At 34.2% G+C, this 20,110-nt stretch overlaps 2 protein-coding genes and 1 long non-coding RNA gene across 3 annotated transcripts in view; 2 read left to right on the forward strand and 1 right to left on the reverse strand.

Annotated features, from left to right (window-relative positions):
- Window positions 1-1,863, forward strand: part of LOC129883465 (uncharacterized) — a 28,800-nt gene extending 26,937 nt beyond the window's left edge. Inside the window, exons 6-8 of the mRNA XM_055958124.1 lie at window positions 1,066-1,194; window positions 1,506-1,589; window positions 1,793-1,863. Of these exons, the coding sequence (XP_055814099.1) occupies window positions 1,066-1,194; window positions 1,506-1,589; window positions 1,793-1,863 (284 nt within the window). The remainder of the gene's footprint in view (window positions 1-1,065; window positions 1,195-1,505; window positions 1,590-1,792) is intronic.
- On the forward strand, window positions 1,073-17,593 carry LOC129882423 (uncharacterized). Its single transcript, XM_055956714.1, is given in 21 exon segments — window positions 1,073-1,194; window positions 1,364-1,589; window positions 2,904-2,974; window positions 3,621-3,643; window positions 4,664-4,845; window positions 6,482-6,607; window positions 6,709-6,751; window positions 7,083-7,171; window positions 7,483-7,575; window positions 10,387-10,441; window positions 11,395-11,497; window positions 12,498-12,714; window positions 13,322-13,556; window positions 13,631-13,685; window positions 13,687-13,711; window positions 13,920-13,983; window positions 14,056-14,160; window positions 14,266-14,285; window positions 14,356-15,315; window positions 15,401-15,566; window positions 17,268-17,593. Coding segments are annotated over 18 exon segments (2,571 nt in total). The 5' UTR covers window positions 1,073-1,194; window positions 1,364-1,589; window positions 2,904-2,932; the 3' UTR covers window positions 15,535-15,566; window positions 17,268-17,593.
- LOC129882424 (uncharacterized) lies at window positions 16,031-17,260 on the reverse strand. Its single transcript, XR_008765757.1, has 3 exons — window positions 16,410-17,260; window positions 16,235-16,304; window positions 16,031-16,138 (listed from the first exon to the last, which is right to left on the reverse strand). It is a non-coding gene; the product is annotated as an uncharacterized LOC129882424 (long non-coding RNA).
- Window positions 17,594-20,110: the final 2,517 nt, after the last annotated feature.

The raw sequence follows: 20,110 nt of genomic DNA on the forward strand, positions 1-20,110 counted from the left end.
GGCCAGTTAAGGTCTCTCACGTTCAAAAGATGAAAGTAGCCGAGATGAGAATGTTGAGATGGATGTATGGGCATACCAGGAGCGACAGGATTAGAAATGAGGCTATTTGGGACAAGATAGGAGTGACCTCGGTGGAAGACAAGATGCGGGAAATGCGGCTGAGATAGTTTGGGCATGTGAAGAGGAGAGACACAGATGCCCCAGTGCGGAGGTGTGAGAGGTTGGCCATTGATGGTTTCAGAAGTGGTAGGGGTAGGCCGAAGAAATATTGGGGAAGTGATTAGATAGGACATGGCGTAGTTACAGCTTACCGAGGACATGACCTTAGATAGGAGGGTGTGGAGGACCCATATTAGGGTAGAAGGCTAGTACATAATCTCGTTATTCTTCCGTTTTAGTAGGCGCATTAGCGCACTATAATTTCTTGTGCTCTGACTTCTGTTATTATCTTTCTATTACTTTCTGTACTTTGATTACTCTATTTTATATGTATCGCTTTCGTTATTTGCGTTATTCGTTATTTGCTTTCCCATAACTCTTTGAACTTCTTAGCCTTATATGACCTCTTTTTATTCTTCTTTTGAGCTGAGGGTCTCTCGAAAACAACCGTCCTACCTTAGTAGCAGTAAGGTCTGCGTACACTTTACCCTCCCTAGACCCGCGTTGTGGAATTTCACTGGGTTATGTATGATACACTCAATATAGTAGTAGTTGTGTTTTACATTGGTTTTAAAAAGTTATAACTAATCAAATTTTATTGTAATTACGGAATAATAAATAGCTTAACAGACAAGTATAATTAAGTAATGTCATTAGTGTAATTTGTGATCAAATTAATTAAATATGTTCACGATGAAATAAATCATGCTAAGCTTTATTACAATTTAAAAAGATAAGATAAATATTATATTATCGCAATAACATTTTCCAATGTATTATTACATTTTTTAGTATGTTATATATTTAAAAATTACGTAAAAAATATTATAAATCATAATAATTAACTATTATTAACTGCTTGAAATATTTTTAAAAATATATAAATAGTTTGGTTAAATCACTCAGGCGACGACAACGACTTGATTCGCTCTCAGAATTTGTTCACTGTTCAGAAGTCGGAAGCTCGAGACTTCGAGACTCTCGGGACTCAGAATCTCACGATTTCACTCTCAGAACTCGTTCAGGAGCTTACAAGTAAGTCTCAAATTCTTAATTTCACGATTTCACTGCGACGTTTGGGTTTGATTTATGAGAAAACTATTGTGAATTTCAACTTAAGTTCACGATTTCTCTCATTTGTTACCGGGTTCAATTGTTTTTATGGTTTGAAATTTCTGAATTTCAAGTTGAATTTTCAACGTAGTTACTTGGTTTGGGGCGTTGGGTTTAGTTCCTAGAACTTAGAAGGCTCAGCAGTGCACTCACTGGCCACTGCTCACATTTTACTCTCTTCTCAGAAGCTCCGTAGTCCGCTCAGTCACTCACTGCCTCGATTTCACTCTCAGAAGGCAGAACTCAGAAACTCACGATTTCATTCTCAGAATCACAACTCTGCTCAGGTGCTCACTATTTCTCATTCTCTGCTACTGGTAAGTGTAAATTGCACTTTAATTTCACGATTTCACTGTGACGTTTTAATTTGATTTATGAGAAAACTACAGTTGAATTGGCATTTAGTTTGGCTTTCCCTTTTTTTTTTTCGTGTGTGGAGAATCATTTACTTGATTAAGTAGTAATTATTTTGTTGACTTGAATATGAACTATTAGTACTATATTTGGACTTAATTTTCAGATTGTGCGACTGTTAATTTTCTGTTTGTGCTAGACAATTTTCAAGTTGTGTGTGACATTGTGACAGCTTAATATTCAAATTATGATGCTGCAGTGGTGCAGCTTGTAGTGCTGCTGTTTTATTTAGTTATTTTGATATGATATTTTTGTTGAGCACCTTGTGGTGCAACTTGTAGCCTTCTTGTGTTGTTACTGTTGTTAGGAACTTGATAAATTAGGAACCATACAAGGCTTGTAGTGTTGTTGTGTTGTAGCTGCTGATTAGCCTGATTGAATGGCTATAATCCTAGGCTCTTGTTAGGATTGTTGATTTAGTGCTTTATTTTTGACATGTTGTAAATATGGTTTTCAGTACAACCGATGTACTGTCCTTGTCAATATGCACAAATGTTACTATCACGACCCAACCCCGTAGGCCGCGACTGGGGTCCGACCTGGACACCCGTATCCATACCTATCGGATGTAGTCAATTTGAACTACGAACAGTATGCTAACTTACATAAGAACCCCAATGGGTCATACGTCTTCATTTACATACAACCCTATCATTTGTTTCCTGAGGAGTCATCACTAATCATATCATGAAAGGGCACGCAAGCCGACAAGGCTGTCATTACATATTAACATTCACAACACATCGTGTAGACTCAGTTGAGCAAAACTTACATACAACCCACATACACATATGTCTACAGACCTCTAAGAGTGTCAACGGTATCATATGGAGGGTATAAGAGTTACCTTCTAAAAAATGGAGTACTTCAAAAGTTCTTAATTTCATTAGCTTTCTAGTATGTATCTTTATGCATGCGTATATCTTTTTCCAGTTTCTGATTATAACATGTAGTGAAACTCATATAAAATAAGTAGTAGTAGAAGAAGATTTACGACATCTTTTCAGTTTTTGTATCATCTAGGATCTAGCATGTTTAATTTTGGACACAGATTATCCATTCTATATTTTAATTTGTTGTCACTAACCTGTTAAACTCACATAGTATAACTATGTGCCTGAGATTTTTTCACTTAGGTAAGTAATACTTGTTTTTCAGCTCTTTTTGTTTCCTTTCTTTTCCTCTGGTCCTTATATAATTATCACTTTCCCATTTAGTGGAAGTTTCAAGGAAGATTTCTTCCACGATGTTACAATGGATGGGTGGGTCAAGGAGGAAAGTTGATACTGTAAGTGTCAAAGGAAATTGCTTATTATTCTGGAGATTTACTTGCATATTTCTGAATTTGGAGAATAAATTTTTCTTTCAAGGGAAGCCTTGGGAAGCACAATTGAGCAAATCAAAATTAGGTAGAACTACAGCTCATTAGTGTGGTTTGTTAGTTGATCTTTAGTAATGCATGTCTCTGGATATGGTAATGGATTTTAATGTAAAATTGTGGTTAATACAGTTCAAATGAGGAGTTACATATGATAAAAGTATATTAAAAGATGAAGATCACCCTTTAGAGATTGGGAGCTCAAGCATATTCTTAAAGAAAATGAAAATATTCTTAATCCATGTAGTCCTGGCCTAAATCTTCTTTCGAAAAACGAAAACCTACCACACTTTCTTTACGCGACTTTAATTTTGTACAAGCCAGTTTGCAGGTTTGTTCTGATAACATTCAGCTTACTCCACCCCCCAAATTTAAATATAAAACAGGAAATAAGAAACAGAACCTTCATCTTCCGTTGAAGGCTATCAACTTGTTCTTGTGAAAGTTTTGATTTGTTCCCATCGTTTTTAATGATTTGTTGTGCTTTGTTAAATGTTTTCATACTGATATTTTCTCGTTATTTGTATTATCCTTTCGCGGGATGGAAAAACATCAGTCAAGAAGGTCAACACAGAAAAGGTATTTAAAACATCACCCATCGGTCTTTATTTGATAGGATAATTGTTGTAGCTATACTCAACCTCAACATAGGTCAACATTCTTTGAGATTGTTGTCTAACTTCCAATATGCAGAGATTTAGACTAAGAAAATCTTAGTAGGTTAGTTGGTTGGCTATCTGAACTCCCACCTTGTTGGTGAGGGTTCGATTCCCCTTGTTGTAATCCCCTCTCCCATTTCCCCTCCCCCCAACCCCAATTTAAAATAAACAAAAAGACTAAGGGCTTATTTGGACATGTGATATGAAATCATGATTTAAAATCAGATTGATTTGAAATTGAAGTTTTGTTTGGACATGTAATTTGGATTTTTTAAGTTGTATTTGTTTCCCATAAATATGAAAACCCACAAGTTATGAAAACTATCAAAATTTCTCTAATTCTTATACATTTTTACCGAATGAGCTGATCATAGTTCATAAACAAGATATCAAAATATCCAAAGGCATTGCATTGATAAATTACATATCTCCATGTTCCTTTTATAAATAAAAAAAAAAGGGCAGCCCGGTGCACTTAAGCTCCCGCTATGCGCAGGGTCCGGGGAAGGGCCCGACCACAAGGGTCTGTTGTACGCAGCCTTACCTTGCATTTCTGCCAGAGGCTGTTTCCAAGGCTTGAACCCGTGACCTCCTGGTCACATGGCAGTAACTTTACCAGTTACTCCAAGGCTCCCCTTTTATAAATAAATGTTTGCCAATATAAACATCCAAATACACATAATTTTATGAAGATTCACTAGTCAACAATTGTCACTAGTTATTCTCTAATATAATCCTTTCACATGGCACGAGTCTTTTTTCTCCATATTTAAAATGATTGAGTTTTGTTTTACAAAATATAAACTTATGGGTCAAGTTTTACATTTTAAAAAAAATTTGAAATCATGATTTGGAATCCCCAATCATGTTTTTTGGAGAATTTGGGATATGAAATTGTATGTCCAAGCGTAGGCTAAGATGTAGTTGGTCTATCTTATAGGCAAAAGCAATACTTTGAGCAAAGAAAATGGCAAGAGCAGCAGAAAAAAAATGCAAGAGAGAGCTTCTTTGATGAGAAAAGCCCATGTAATCAGCAAGAAAAGAATAGTCGTTCACTTGATATTCTGAGTTTACTGAACGTATCAACAGTTTCTGGGGAACACAAGTCAAATGTCCACTCAGGTACTTAGACTTCAATTTTTGAACTCACCAATTTAAGCATATATAATTATATGCTCTTTGGGGCAATCAACAAGGGCATTTGATGCTTGTTCATGTTTCTTAGTATGATCTATCTCAGAGATATTATGATCACATAATCCCATCATATTAGGTTGCTGATTGAAGATGTTCAAAAGATTTGTTTGTTTTCATAATGTTACTCAGTACAACTCAAGTTGATGAATCCTAATTATGTGAAATTTGAAAAAATATACATACACACACATATACACAATAATGTATACCTTGGATTTTTTGCTAAGATCAAGTATATGTCCACCCTACTCTTATTACTTGTCTCTTAAGTTGCATAATGGTGCAAATTGGTCTGCATTAAGTACAATTGTATCGTCCTTGACAGAAATAATGTGCCATTATTAATGAATAAAATGATGTATATCCAATTGGTGAATGTATCAGTGGCATGTAGGACTATTTCTTGTCATACTTATTAAGGATCTCATTTTGCCCACTCCACCCTGCAAAGGAAAAAACACTACTTAAAGGTTTTTTGGAAGGACATAATGGTGCTTTTTCTGCAGCCCGTCAATTAGTTAATCATCGACATATTTTACTTAATGGTCATATAGTAGATTGGTTATAGTAGGTATGAGGAGAGGTAGAGGTAGGCCAAGAAGTATTGGGGAGAGGTGATTAGACAGGACATGACCTAATTTCAGGTTACCGAGATCATGACCTTAGATAGAAAGGCGTGGAGGACACGTATTAGGGTAGAAGATTAGTAGGTAGTGTAGTGTTATCTTGCTTTCCGAGAGTTTAGGCTGTTTGGTGTTTTGTCGTTGTACTAGCTATTTATTGTAGTTCTTGATTGGGATATTTATCATCATATGTTGTTTATTGTGTTTCGATTATCCCATTATTTTGTTGTTCTTGGTCCTTTTGTATCCTACATCTCCCCCTTGTTAATTGCTATGTTTTTCCATTGTTTTCTTCTTTCTTGTACTTGGATTTGCTGCATTTGAGATGATGGTGTTTTGGAAACAACCTCTCTACCCCACGAGGTAGTGGTAAGTTCAACATACACTTTACCCTCCCCATACCTCACTTTTGGGATTTCTCTAGGTATATTGTTGTTGTTGACGTCTGATAAAATTGGAACAACACAAACATATTATGTCAGATATCTTACTTGTCAAAGAAGTTTGTATCTCAACCTGCTCAGCCTTAGGAGGTAAAATCCTTGAAATTTGTGAAAACCAAAATGAATGATGTGCATTTTCACTTTCTTTAGAACTCAAGAGAACTTTTGAACTAATTGCAAACAGTATGCAGCTTCATTAGCATTTATGACCAAGTGCAATGATTTCCTATCAGGTACTGTTAGGATTCTTCTTTGACGAATTTCTTTACCATCATTTCCAAGTCTTCAATGATATGACACAACCTAATATACATTGTTTATCAATTATAGATTGCAATATGGAATTGACACAAAATTTCATTATACAATGTGACCATGTTAATATTGCACTTTGTCGATTTTCTTTATTTGATGAGTGAACCTATTCCCTAAAATAGCAGAGTGATTCTCGATCTCCTTTTTGTGGCCTAATTTTCTTTTTCATTACTATGTTAGCAAGTCATATTTATGAGGACAATCAAATGCTACAGCCTTCTCCAGTGATTCAAACAAAAGAAGTCATTTCTCCAGTGATTCAAACAAAAGAAGTCATTTATCTTGGTTCTCTTCAACATAAGGAAGGTAGTACAGTTGCATTCTGGCAAAAGCTGTTTTTCTGAGGAGTATAATTGTACTTTCTTGTCATTTGGACGTATTAAGTATGTGGATCATTGTCCTAATAGGAACTTCACCGAGCTCCCAAGATTATGCAGCCTGCCCAAATCAGTAAGCATGTTTATGTTGAGTGGATTATCCATATTGAATTGCATAAACATAAAAAAATCTATAGGTTTATCCTTGTTGAGTTGCATAAATATATATATTAAAAAAAAAATCCTTAAGGAAGCTTGCTTGAGTATATTTTTTATAATAAAACGATGCTCACAAGTTTAGATGGAGAAGCTTCCAGTACATGCCTGATTTGGATGCTAGCAACTATTAGAATGTCCAGAATCACCTTGAGCTGAATTCTTAGTATTCTACATGTTTGGTTGTGATGTCGATGAAATAATTTTTTTCCCTGAAAAAAGTTCAATTAATAGTTGATGTTGCTCAGTACATCAGTCGGAGCACCTGGAGGGCATGAGAGAGCTTTGTACAGCACCGATGACAAAATAAACCCACTGACGAACTCCACAAACAAACGTGAGTATAAAGCTTGTCGTACTTACCTGTCAAAAGAATATAAAAATGGCTTGTTAAAGTATCTTAAGCAATAGAATTAACATTCTGATTGGAGACACTTCCTTTTGATTTCAACTTATTATTGTTGTTGAAAGAACAAGGTCATGGTATTACATCAAGATATCCTTTTGTCCATAGCTGACAGGTGTTTATCAACTGTAAATTTAATGGCCCTACTTTAAAAAGAGCACTTCCCAAGAATATTCTCTGGTTTGAACTGTCGGAGCTAAAAATAATTATTACCATATATACGAAAATTTCAATTTTTGCAGAACTTTCTCTCATTGACATACTTGGTGATGATGGACCTAACTGCGAGTTGGAAAGTTCAACTCATGAAGGCCATGTTGCATTTACGATTGAAGGTATATTCCATGGTTGACCATAAAGCAATTACATTTATGTTCTTAGAATGACTAATAATTTTATACCCAAGGGTGTGGTCTAGTGGTCAATGAAGTGGATTGAGAACCATGAAGTTTCGTGTCCAAATCCTAGCAGAGACAAAAAAAAACATTAGATGATTTCTTTAGATTTGTCTTAGCCTTGGTGGGCAGAATTACTTGGTACCTGTTGCTGGTGGGAGGTGACAGGTATTTCGTGGAATTAATCGATGTGCACGCAGGATGGTCCAGAAACCACAATTATAATAAAAAAACTGCTATTTTTTTCTACAAATGAGTAGAAAAGCTCAATTAATTTCTTTCATTCTCTTTTCTACTTGATGCTCTTTATAGAAATCTTTTCAAATGCTCCCTCTGTTTCAATTTGTATGTTTGATTTTGACTTGACATAGAGTTTAAGAAAGTAAAGACTTGATTCTTGTGGTTAGACATGCTATGTGAAAGTTGAAATTAAAAAGTTGCCAAAAAAAGAAAAGAGACATTCTTTTTTTAAATGGACTAAAAAGGAAAGTAAGACAAACAAATTAAAATGGATGAGGTATCATATAACTATTTTTTTAGCAATTAGTCTTTGAGAACGTGTATTGCACGTTTGTCCCCTATCATTATTATAATAGAAAATTACCGATTACACAACAAATTAATAGAAAATTATCTAGCAAAAAATTGCAAGCAACTGTGCCAAAGGGAAAAAAATCATGTTAGAAAGATATGTGCCTACCACATTTGTATTGGCTCAATTCCTACCAAAGTTCTATTCAATTATCTGCAAAATCATTACGTCAATTATTTTTCCCTGAAATAAGAAAATGATCTCATAAGTTGTTGAAACAAAGTTTTTGCAGTTTATTTTCATGTGAGAGATCAAACTCTTAAACATCAATTAAAGTTATTAAACCACATGATTATGATAAGCAAAAAAACAAGAAGCTAAATAAAAAGCCAAAAAAAAGATTCTTAAAACAACATGGGACAAGAACTTTATGCTCTTTTAACCAAATTCAAATACTGCCATTAGTAGAGAAAGTGAATGAGAAAATAAACATTTAAAACTATCTCCAGTAATATAGCCATATACTATAGTGCTTTGTGAAAACTTCTCAAACTAATATAACTAACATGAATATTGAAATGATCTAAACACATGCATATTATATAAGTTAGAGAAAAGATATCAAAAGGGCCATAAGACGAGAAAATGGAAGGGCAAAGATGGAAGACAACTAATAATTGAGGAACCGTTTTGGGAAAAGGAAAGATCACGACTATTTAAGTTAATCACATTTACTACTGTGATTATTTATAATTAACAAGTGATAGGAGTTACTTTTTGGTAGTGAAGATAAAGGTGTGCAATGTTTGTCTTTCTTCAATGTATTTTTTTTATTAGAATGCACATTTACATTAATTTCTCACTGATGCAAAAATATGAAGAATTATTGTTTTAAAGTAAGTGCTAGAAGGTAAATTATTTTTTGGTACAAAACATTGTTATGACTAGATTTTAAATGAAGGGTAAAATGGTCGTTCAATGTTTGATGGATATTTTCGTAATTCAACTTTTAACTTTAGGGGCTTCCCACTTATGGAATAAGTATGAATATGAATGAATGAACGATGATGATGATATGGTAAGGGCGAATTTTGAAAAGTTTGTCGTTAAGGAATTTCAAAGGACCAAAATAGATAAAGAGGCTTTACTTTAAGAACATATGCAAATGTTAAGCCTGCATTAAAAACTGAAAGAGTAAACATCCTTCCAATTTAAGCAAAACATTGTAAATGTAGTGACTGAAATTATCATTTAACATATTATTATTATTATGATGCATTTAGTAGATGAATATGATCCATATATTACTTTTTGGTTAATTGAATTTAGTGTATAAATTATTCGAAGCAACTCTTCAAATTCTTTAGATTTTTTATAACAACAAATTAAAGAGTATATTGATTAATACCAGTTTTATGAAGAAGGTAATGTATCTATTTTTAAAGGGTAACTACTCAACTTTATGAGGTAATTTTAGTAATTCAACTTTTAACTTTGTTGCTTCCCACTTTTATTAGTATAATAAATAATAATAATAATATAATATAATAATAAATAATATAATATAATAATGATAATAAAATAATATATATATATAAATGCAAGGTAAGGCTGCGTACAACAGACCCTTGTGGTCGGGCCCTTCCCCGGACCCCGCGCATAGCGGGAGCTTAAGTGCACCGGGCTTCCCTTTTATATATATATATAGAGAGAGAGATAGAGATAGAGATAGAGAGATAGAGATAGAGATAGATAGATAGATAGATAGATAGATAGATAGATAGATAGATAGATAGATAGATAGATAGAGAGAGAGAGAGAGAGAGAGAGAGAGAGAGAGAGAGAGAGAGGTGGGGGGTGGGGTGGGGCAAAGCTAGTAAGGGCTCGGGGGTTCCATCCGAACCCACTTCGGTGGAAATTTACATCATTTATACATGATTGAATTATCTTGTATGTATAGATAATAAATGTTGAACTTTCTTCGACTTCTTCAAGTATTTACTTCTTCATATTTTGAAGCCCCTTATTGAAAATCATAGCTCCGCCACTATATATATGATTACATGATGATTATTTCTTCATTTTCCTTTCTACTTTATGCTCTTTATGGCATCATTTCCAGTTTGCAGGGAAAAGGAGGGAAGAACTATCTATATTTCTGTGTGGCTTTCAGTTCTTGTAGAATGAACATTTGATCAAATACCTTTTTGCCTTACTAGGTTTAGGTAAAGTTGAAATGTCTACCCCAGTCCATTCACCGCAGCTACCTGGCAGGTAATTATACTTTATTAATCAAGAATAGTAGGCCATGAATAATAATTTTGCAAATTCCATCTCGACAAGATTTCTATGATAAGTAGTGGTTAGTACTACCCTTGAAAGTCAAAACTATGAATAGGTTTTATATTTAAATTGACTATGATAGCTGCCTGCATCAGTTCTATTGACTGAAAACATCATCTGCACATTTAGGCGACTTGCATTACTTTCCCAGGTTTTGAGGAGATCATCTGGCTGTTAACATGACCGTATAGATGATAAAGTGTATGTTTTAACTAAGTCCTCTTCGCCACTGACATAGAGCTTCATAAACAGAGGATGAGACATTAATGTCATGGATGTATTTCACAGTAATGCTACTTCCAGCAAAAAGGAATTCCAAATTCCAGTAGAAGCTCTTAATTATCTCCAGATAAGTAAAAAAGTAATACAGGCGCAGATAACCGCTAGATCCCTTGATAATGTTCACTTACTTAGCTGACATCAATACTTGATAAGCAAGGGTATTTGGATACCACAATTTTCTTGAAACAGCTTAGCTCGGTACTCTAGCCATTGGAAACTGATCTGAGACTCTGAGTCCCTCTCTGGGATGTTTAGTGTTCTTAATATTATGTATTGTATAACCAAACCGTGGATATCCTTTCGATCAATTCATGCATGCTTCATGCTTATCTTACATTTTGGAATACTAGATCAGTTTTTTGGAGAACTATACTCCTGATTGCTTCTTAGGTTGCTATATTTGGATGCACCAACTTCCTAAATAATTAATTTTACATAGGACCTTAATCAAATTGCCATGCTTAATGGTTTAATTCTTCATGTTGCAGTAAGCTGATTTAAGGGGACACTTCTTTTATGCTTTGTCGCTACAACTGCACAGAGTTGCATGGAAATCTTTGAAAGTGCTCCTTCTAAATGCTGCTTTTTATGTTGCATGACAGCAGACCCTTGTCATATGGTAGGCCCTCATCCCCAAGGGCTAGGAGAAAAGCTCTCTCATCTGACTACCTTAACAGAGGGATAGATGGAATTGAACTTGAATTGGTGAGAGCACTTCCTGATGCTATTATCATTCTTTTTTGGGGTTGCTATCTTGCTGCATGTTTACTACTAGCGCTTCCTTTTCTGACTTAAACTCCTACCTTTATTAGTGTCTCCTTTCCGTGGGATAGTGGACCATTACCTCTAGAAATCTTTGTGCTTTCACTTCATTTCTTATAATTTGTAAGCTTACTGTTGTCAGTTTCTTTCTTGTGTAGGGTGTTTTGAAGCACATAAGTTTTTTCTTGATGAAACCATTTTTTTGTGTTCGGTTGTCTAAATTCTTTTCACCAAAAGGAGATTGACTTTTATGAGCGTATGCCCTTTTCAGCTACAATTAAATAAACTTACACCAGATGTCGTTCTTCAATGTAAACCTCATGTCAACCTGCTTGGAAACACCGCTCCTATGCCCTATCTCCACTTCCTATCACTAACATATGTCACATATAATTTTTACCCTATCAAACGGCATAAAATGATTGAGGAAATAGTTTTCAAGGTTCTATATAAATTTATGCCATAACACAACCTTCATCTACTATATCTTATGATATCAAATGGGCAAAGGCTTTGACAGTAGGTGTTAAAACCAAGTTCCAGGCTTCCATCAACTAGATGTTTCGTTTCAGCATTCATAGCTCCATAAATGGTCGGCATCTGAATCTGAAATCTACAGATTCTGTGTTTATTGGTTCAGTTGATGTAGAACAGCATTTTATGCTCTTGATCTTGAAAAGTGATGAGATACCTAAGTTCTATTCCATTCAATTGTCTTTCAATATATTCGTGCTTTTTATATATATACACTCCATATGTGCATGCTTATTTTGTCAATAAGCCCCTCACCGTCTGAAAATGAAAAAAGAACAAAAAACAGTTGGTTCTTTGTGGAAGGATTATTGCAATGCAGATGTCCTTCCGTTATCGGCTCAGCCCTAATTGGTTATATGGAGGTCGAATTCCTGATCTATTCGTTTCTGGTTATATTGACAAACTACAGGATAGCATGATGGTGGATGTAGAACTACCTTTTCATACAAGTCCTTTAGACGGATCCCCTTGCTCCAGGGGAGTACAAGATTTACCTGGCAGCGCAGAACACAAGTTACTAGATACCGAATGGTTCTCCTCTAATAATAATTTCAATTATCTGTACACTTTTGAGAATGATGAAATCTTCGGCAAAAACAAGGAGAGTTCAAATACAATTTTGAATGGTAGGTTCCTTAATATGTTTTCTCCTCATCTTTTCTGGCTTCTAAATTGACATCTCCAAAGTGGTGTTGAGTTAGTTTCTTGAGTATCATTTTTATTAGGGTAACTCTCTGTTCCTTTTCCTGGAAAAAAAAAGTATAATTTAACTTTGTAATTCCTTTGGAACCGTTTGTTTTAGAGTTTGCAAAATCAAATTTTTAACTTTTAGGAAAATGTGTATGTTTGAACTACTTTGCAAACAGGAAAAAAATTCCAAAAGTCTGCAAACTTAAACAAATGCCACGATAATAACATCATAGCTAGTTAACACATTTAAAGTTTCCATACATATATCTTTATTCCCCACTTAGTGAGATTTCACTGGGTATGTCGTTGTTGTATACATATATCTTTATTAAGCTTGAATTTTCGACATCATTTTTGACAGTTCACCAATGCTAATATGTTTCTCCTAAGAGACATGCTGAATTAATCCTTGTGGTTTAAAATTGGAGAAGTGCTTTTGAAGTTGCATAGAAATTTCAAACCTTTTGGTACTTCCACATCTTCTAAGGTTTTGCTTTGTTTTACAAGTGGCATGACTGCATCGTGTTTTATTCTTACATTCAGCAAATTCCAGCTTCTCAATTCCTGAAAGCTTTCATGAAGATTGTGGTTCACTACCTAAGAGCTACTTGTGTCATTTAGATGCTGTTTCCACTGATTTTTGGAATAGCGAAAGTTGTGGGATGCGAGAATTCAACTTTGAGGACTGTCATTATCGGGATTTTGCCAATTCTTGTAGTACCAGAAATTATGGGAAGCAATACACTTATTTTGATGAATCTTATCATCAGAAGCAAAGGTTTCCCATGTAGTACTTCAATCTTTAATTTGATGGTGTTTGTGTTCTATACTGAGGGTGTCTTGTCCTTGCAGGGTCAGGATGAAAGCCAAATCAGAATTCAACATAATAGGTGCTTTACATTTCTGCTGATAAGAGATGCTCTTTAAAAAGCTGTACATATTCTTTTACCTGTTTTACTTCTCATGGTTCTATCAAAAAGTCATTTAGTTTCTCCAAGTTCAAAAAATATGAAGAACTGTTCAATATGGGGAGCTAAAATGGATTGCTATTGAATAGTTTTTCCTGGTATTATTGAGATTATAGTTTGGGCCAATAAGTTGCATTTTCTGTGGTTTTGATGTGTTGTTTTCTCTTTAACAGATTCACCTACTCGCTATTCCAAGCACTTCAAACCAGAGAATTTCAGTGTCTCGGATGGAGAATGGTAGGCACATTTTGCTTTAGATGTGAGGGGGATTCTTTAGTTGGTTTAAACTTTTCTATTTCTCACTGGCAGGTGTTCCATGGGATGTACAAATCCTCATTTAATGGATTATATAGACCGTGTTGATAGGACATGGTTTGCAAATGAAGATGCAAGAGATAATTTGAGTTTATTGAGGTTGCTATTTGAAGCTCTTTCTGTTTACTGGTCTCTCTAGTCGGCCTTTTCATTTTCTAATGAACTAATCCAGTTTATTCTTGTGGATCTGTTGACTTCTCTTAGCGAAGAATCATCCACTGCAGGTCTATTTCATTTGTACTCACTGACTTGTTGACTTGAGCAATATAATCATTTTTCTTTTTCTCCATCCAGTGGTGGGTGACTTAGACACACAACAAAAGCTGAACTCAAATAATAAAAGGAGAAGTCAGGAGGTATCTGATGATAGCAAAGAGACAAAATTCTGTGAGAAGTTATTTGCCAAGGAAAGAAACTGCAAGAGGAATGATTTTCAGCAAGGAAAGCCAACAAAGTTACGATGGATACTGAACCAATCAAGAGCAAAGCCAGAACATTATAATCCTGTATTTTATGAGAAGAGGTCAGACATGAACAATGATGGATTGAGGGAGGCTAGATGTGGTCCAGGAGAGTCAAATTCAAGATTCAGATCTCTCTACCAAACTTCAGTGTCCAAAAGACATGTATCCACTTGTTCCGACTTCTTGGTTGGAGATGTCCTTACTGACCAGGAGCCTAAGTTACAAGTTGACTCCCTACTCCTTAAAGGGTCTATCAAATATCCTGGTGAATATGCACCCTCATGTTTTATGATGGAACCAATGACTTTTGAACTAGATAGCCCCGGATGCACCTTCAGGAACTTGATCCAGGATGCCAAGAACAGAAGTGGTACTGAGGATTCATTACATACTCTCGGTTCCCATGGCACAGTAACAGGAAATATTGTAAGAGATGTAGGTAAGCTACCTGATTTCCTGAGCGATGGAGATAAAGGTGTTGATATCCTACCATTTCATAGCAGCCAATTTGTCCCCAATACTGAAGTTTCTGGTAAGTGCAAGGGTTTCTCATCAGGAAAGCAAAAGTCAGTGGATGGATCAAGTTCTGTCAATAAGTGTAGTAACTGTGAGGAACCAAAAGAAAAAACTCCTGAAGTGAAGGACAGGACAAGATCGTTTAACTATTCTGAACGTGCAGAAGAAGCATCTTCATCTGTAGAGATATCCACTGTATCAAAGGGGGATCAGGACAGTATAGATAAAAATCAGGATACCCAATCTTCACTTAGATACCAAGCAGGAGATGAAGGTCATAGGTTTTCCTCCTTTTTAATCCTGATTTTTAAATTAGTCCTTCATTTATAATAATAAGAAGTGTCTTTGTGCTTTGCTAGTTACAAAAGACGACAGCAGGTCTTCATCAAAAGAAGGAATGATAACTACACGACAAAGTCACAATGTTCACCAAAATGGGCAAGTTATGATGCTTAACGCCGTGTCCTTCAATTTTTACATGTGCAGTTTTTGAAGGAAGCACAGGATTAAAGAACTTGGACAATGGTATGATACTCTTATCAAGTTTTAATAGTTAAATGCAAACATGAACATTCCAATTCAATAGTTGGCTTTTTCAGTATTTGACCTTCATGTTTTTTTTCGCTATGGTTTAGACACATGCAAGCTATTTTGTGTTCTAGTGATGCATGACTGCCATGACTATTGAACTTGTAGAACCAGATTTATGTTCAGTTTTGATGCATGTGCAAAATATATATTTTTTGGGGAGAGACTAGAGAGAACATGCGTTTTAACAGAAAACAATAGAAATTAAGACGGACTGATGGGATTGACTCAAAATAGCTAATAAAATAGATAAAAGAAGGATGATATTGTCAATGTTCACTTTCCCTTGAATCGTTAGTCAATAATCAATAGTTCCATAGTCAATTTCTGCTTCTATTTTTTCTTTAGCTTTTTGCTAATGTTCCTGCCACTGTGCACTGTTGTTTCTCCTGATGCGTAGCCATCCACTACATGATTTGGTTACTTTGGTCATATGACATCTCAATTTCTTAACATCTGATTGTTTGATAGGCTTTAGCATAAATTCTTGAGCACCTTCTTCCAAGCACCTATATCGGTAAACAGAGTCAAGATAAAACATGGGATAATGTCTGGTTTTGTTACAAAACTAGAAGCAATTATCAGGTTGCTGCTTGAGTAATTACTTCTTGTATCAGGTGGGATGTTCTCGGATGATATGATGACCACAGGTATCTCTTTCAAATTAGAGGATCCCTGCCATTTAGAAATGTTTCAAATAGTGATTACTTCTAAATCTGTGGAGGCAAAGACGCTTTGGGGGAGGGAGGGAGAGAGTCCCTAAGGCCCGTTTAATAATACCTTCACCCTTTTGAGTAGATCGTGTCCTGTCATCCTTGATATGCAGTAATCAGTAATGATCAAGTTCCTGCCATATCGAATCAAAGCTCAGTGTATAAATGCACAAAGTTCTAAAAGATGACATGTTATACAACAAATTGTGCTGATCACAGGCATTGAATGATGGACTGGTGATAAAAAATCACATGCACTGAATTGACCCATTGGTGACACTATTTTTCCAACCATAAATATATAATGCCAAATATAACCTGCTATTTTCTTTTTCCCATGGAGGCGAACAAGTTACTAATCTTTCTCCCGAACATTAATGACTAGAGTATAAATAATTATGAGCATGGACTGTGAAAGAGGTATGGAGCCTCATATTGTATGTTTCTTCATGGTGTTTGGCTGTAGTAGCTTCAGAAAATCAAGGGTACATGGATGAAGAGAATATTTGTCAAAGTACTGCCTACTCTTGATTCTTGCTGTATTGTTCCTCCACCGAGCCCTACAATTCCAATGCCTTCTGCCCGTTCTCCACTGTAGTCACTGCAACAAGGACCAAAAGAACATCTCAAATTCACAATTTCCTCGTAACTTCAGAGATTTGGTAGTAATTTTGTGAAGTAGAACACATTATTTGGAGTGTCAAAAAAATTTAGTCACATTCATTGCTTAGACAAACAAGTTCATCACATGTTCAATGCTTGCATAAGCTATAGCCATGTTCTCTATTGAGTCCATTGACAAATTAAGTTGGGTACAATTTGCTATAGACATTCTAATTCTTCAATTTCTTTAGAGTAGTTGGGATTCTTGAAGCTTTGTTAATGCATCTTCAAGCGGTAATTTTTTTTTAATCTACAACTACAGGAGTGGGGAGAGCATGGAAGGTCTGACAAGCTTTACAGGGAAGCAAATGAAGTCTAAATGCCAATTAGTGAACTGAGGGCAGAGCAAGGCAACTGGGGCAACATTAAAAGATTCACCTGTACTTGGTATAAACTATAGCTGACTAAAGTAAATAATTCCAAATGCCTCCTGCTATTAATGTACGCTAAGAGGCCAAAAGAAAAAGCTACATGACTTCAAGAAACGTTCATAGTGTGTCTTTTATCTCCTTCAATTTTTGTTCTCGTGGTGGTCCAGTTAAGTGTTGAGATAATGCCAACAAGTAAAATGATGTCTGTTTGCTTTCATCGCCTTATCTTCACTCCCTAACTTTGCTTTTAAATTCAATCTCCTCCTGAATAATAATCAAACTCACCCCTTTGTCCCATGCATTATTCATTTTACCCTTGTTATATCACATATATTTAATAATCTTTATATTATATATAATTTATTTTTAACATATATATTTATAATTTTTTCTTTAAGTTCTTTAACATTATAAGTAGAATAATATTTTTAAAAATTTATCACAAAATTTAATATTATTCTTATGACCGTTATTTCAATATAATATGCATTTAGTGTATGTATATGCATGTATATGTATATTTTTCTTTTCACCAATCTTTTATTTCATGTGTTTTATATTACTTGACTCTTCTTGATATATGTGACAACCCTTACAAAAATTAATTAGAGGTGTATTTTACTAAACTAACATTATTAATAATATTTTAAAATCTTAAATTTGACTATTACTACTTTATGCAGTTATTTAATACTAAGAGCATAAATAAAAAGATATTAAAAATTTATTTAATTTCATAAATTGGTCGAGTAAATTAAAACAACTATTTTTAGAATGAAAGTCAAATAATATAAATAGTGGTGGATATTTTCTTCTATATAAATAAACTGTTTTGATTGACATTGATGGAGTGTTACATAAATTATAATCTAAAATAATTTAAAATCTAAATGATACAATTTTTAAAAATTTGTCCTTAATTAAATTAATTATTTATATTTTCTACATTGAAATATATTTGTATAGTTATTATTCTCTACTATTTTCACTTGTATAAGTAAATATTAGAGTTTTGATTATTATTATTAAAATTAAATTTCTCATTATGCTAATTTACTTCATTATAGAACATCATTAACTTATATACTTAATTAGTATTTTTCATTCTTTTGTCCAAAAGATAATGTTTATGCTTTTATGAAAAAATTATTGCATTAAATAAAAAAAATAAAAATATCATGATTTCTAAAGAAGTAAATAAAATTGATAATGAAAGGGTATAATAGGCATTTTAAAAATTTAATTAGGATAAAGGGGAGATTTTGATTATTATTCAAAGTTGAGGGGGGAGTTTGATTTTAAAAGCGAAGTTGGGGGATGAAAATAATTTTCACCATCTTACTACATAGAGAAAGATGAAACTTCAAAATAATTGATTCTGATATACTCCATAACTTTGCAAGTGATTTAGAGTTGGTATATTCCTCTTATAAAAGTGACTCACATATATATACACACCTTACAGTTACTCAAATAATTTAGATATACTCTTTTGGTCTAACAGGTTGATTTTTTAATTTTAAAAAAATATTTTTGAATATATTATTTCGATGCTCAAATTTATTTTCACACATTTTCTTATAAAATTTATCATACATACCTCAATTCTTTTTATAGAACAAAAAGGATAAATTACAATATAGTTGTAAATTTTTTAGTTTTGTTGTAAAATAAACTAATTTAGTAACATAAGAAAAGGAGACAATAAAAGAGAGAGAAATAGTTGAGAAGCTATCAATGTCTATATCTTTTTTCATTCTTTGGCATGGCTATTTATAGCCAAATTTACAAAGCTAAAGAATGAATAATTGGGTTGGGTAAAAGGTGATTAATTGGGTTAGGGAAAAAGAAAGATTAATGGGATTAGGGGAAAAGGGTGAATGAACATCCACAATGTTTATATCATAATACTCCCCCTTGGATGTTCATATGTAATGTGCCTCATTAAAAGTTTTACAAGCAAACAATATACATAGTAGTTATTTTGAACCCCCATAGATGTTGTGCCTCGTTAAAACCTTATTAGAAAAAACTCAGTGGGAAAAAGCCTAATGAAGGAAAAATAGTACACACATCTGATAATACGCCTTGAGTGCTGCCTCATTAAAAACCTTATCAGGAAAATCCAGTGAGATAAAAACTTGGCTAAGGGGAAAAGAGTACAACGCGTATTTTGCTCCCCCTGATGAAAACATCACTTAATATCTCGAAGACGACGCATTCCAATTTTGTATCTCATTTTCTCAAAGGTTGAAGTTGGCAATGCTTTGGTGAACATATCTGCCAAATTGTCACTTGAACGAACTTATTGGACATCTATTTCATCTTTCTTTTGAAGATCATGAGTGAAAAAGAATTTTGGTGAAATATATTTTGTTTTGTCTCCTTCGATGTATTATCCCTTCAGTTGAGCTATACATGCAACATTGTCTTCATACAATATTGTTGGAACATCTCTTTTCAAAGAAAGACCACATGTTTCTTGAATGTGTTGAGTTATAGATCTTAACCAAACACATTCTCGACTTGCTTCATGAATAGCTATTATCTCCGCATGATTTGAAGAAGTGGCAACCATAGTTTTCTTTGTTGAATGCCATGATATAGATGTACCACCACACGTAAATAAATAGCCTGTCTGCGATCGACCTTTATGGGGATCAGACAAATATCCCACATCTACATAACCAATCAATTGTGACGTAGATTCATTTGAATAAAATAATCTCATATC

Source organism: Solanum dulcamara, chromosome 3 (genome assembly GCF_947179165.1).
Source record: "Solanum dulcamara chromosome 3, daSolDulc1.2, whole genome shotgun sequence".
In the NCBI taxonomy this organism is placed as follows: Eukaryota; Viridiplantae; Streptophyta; class Magnoliopsida; order Solanales; family Solanaceae; genus Solanum; species Solanum dulcamara.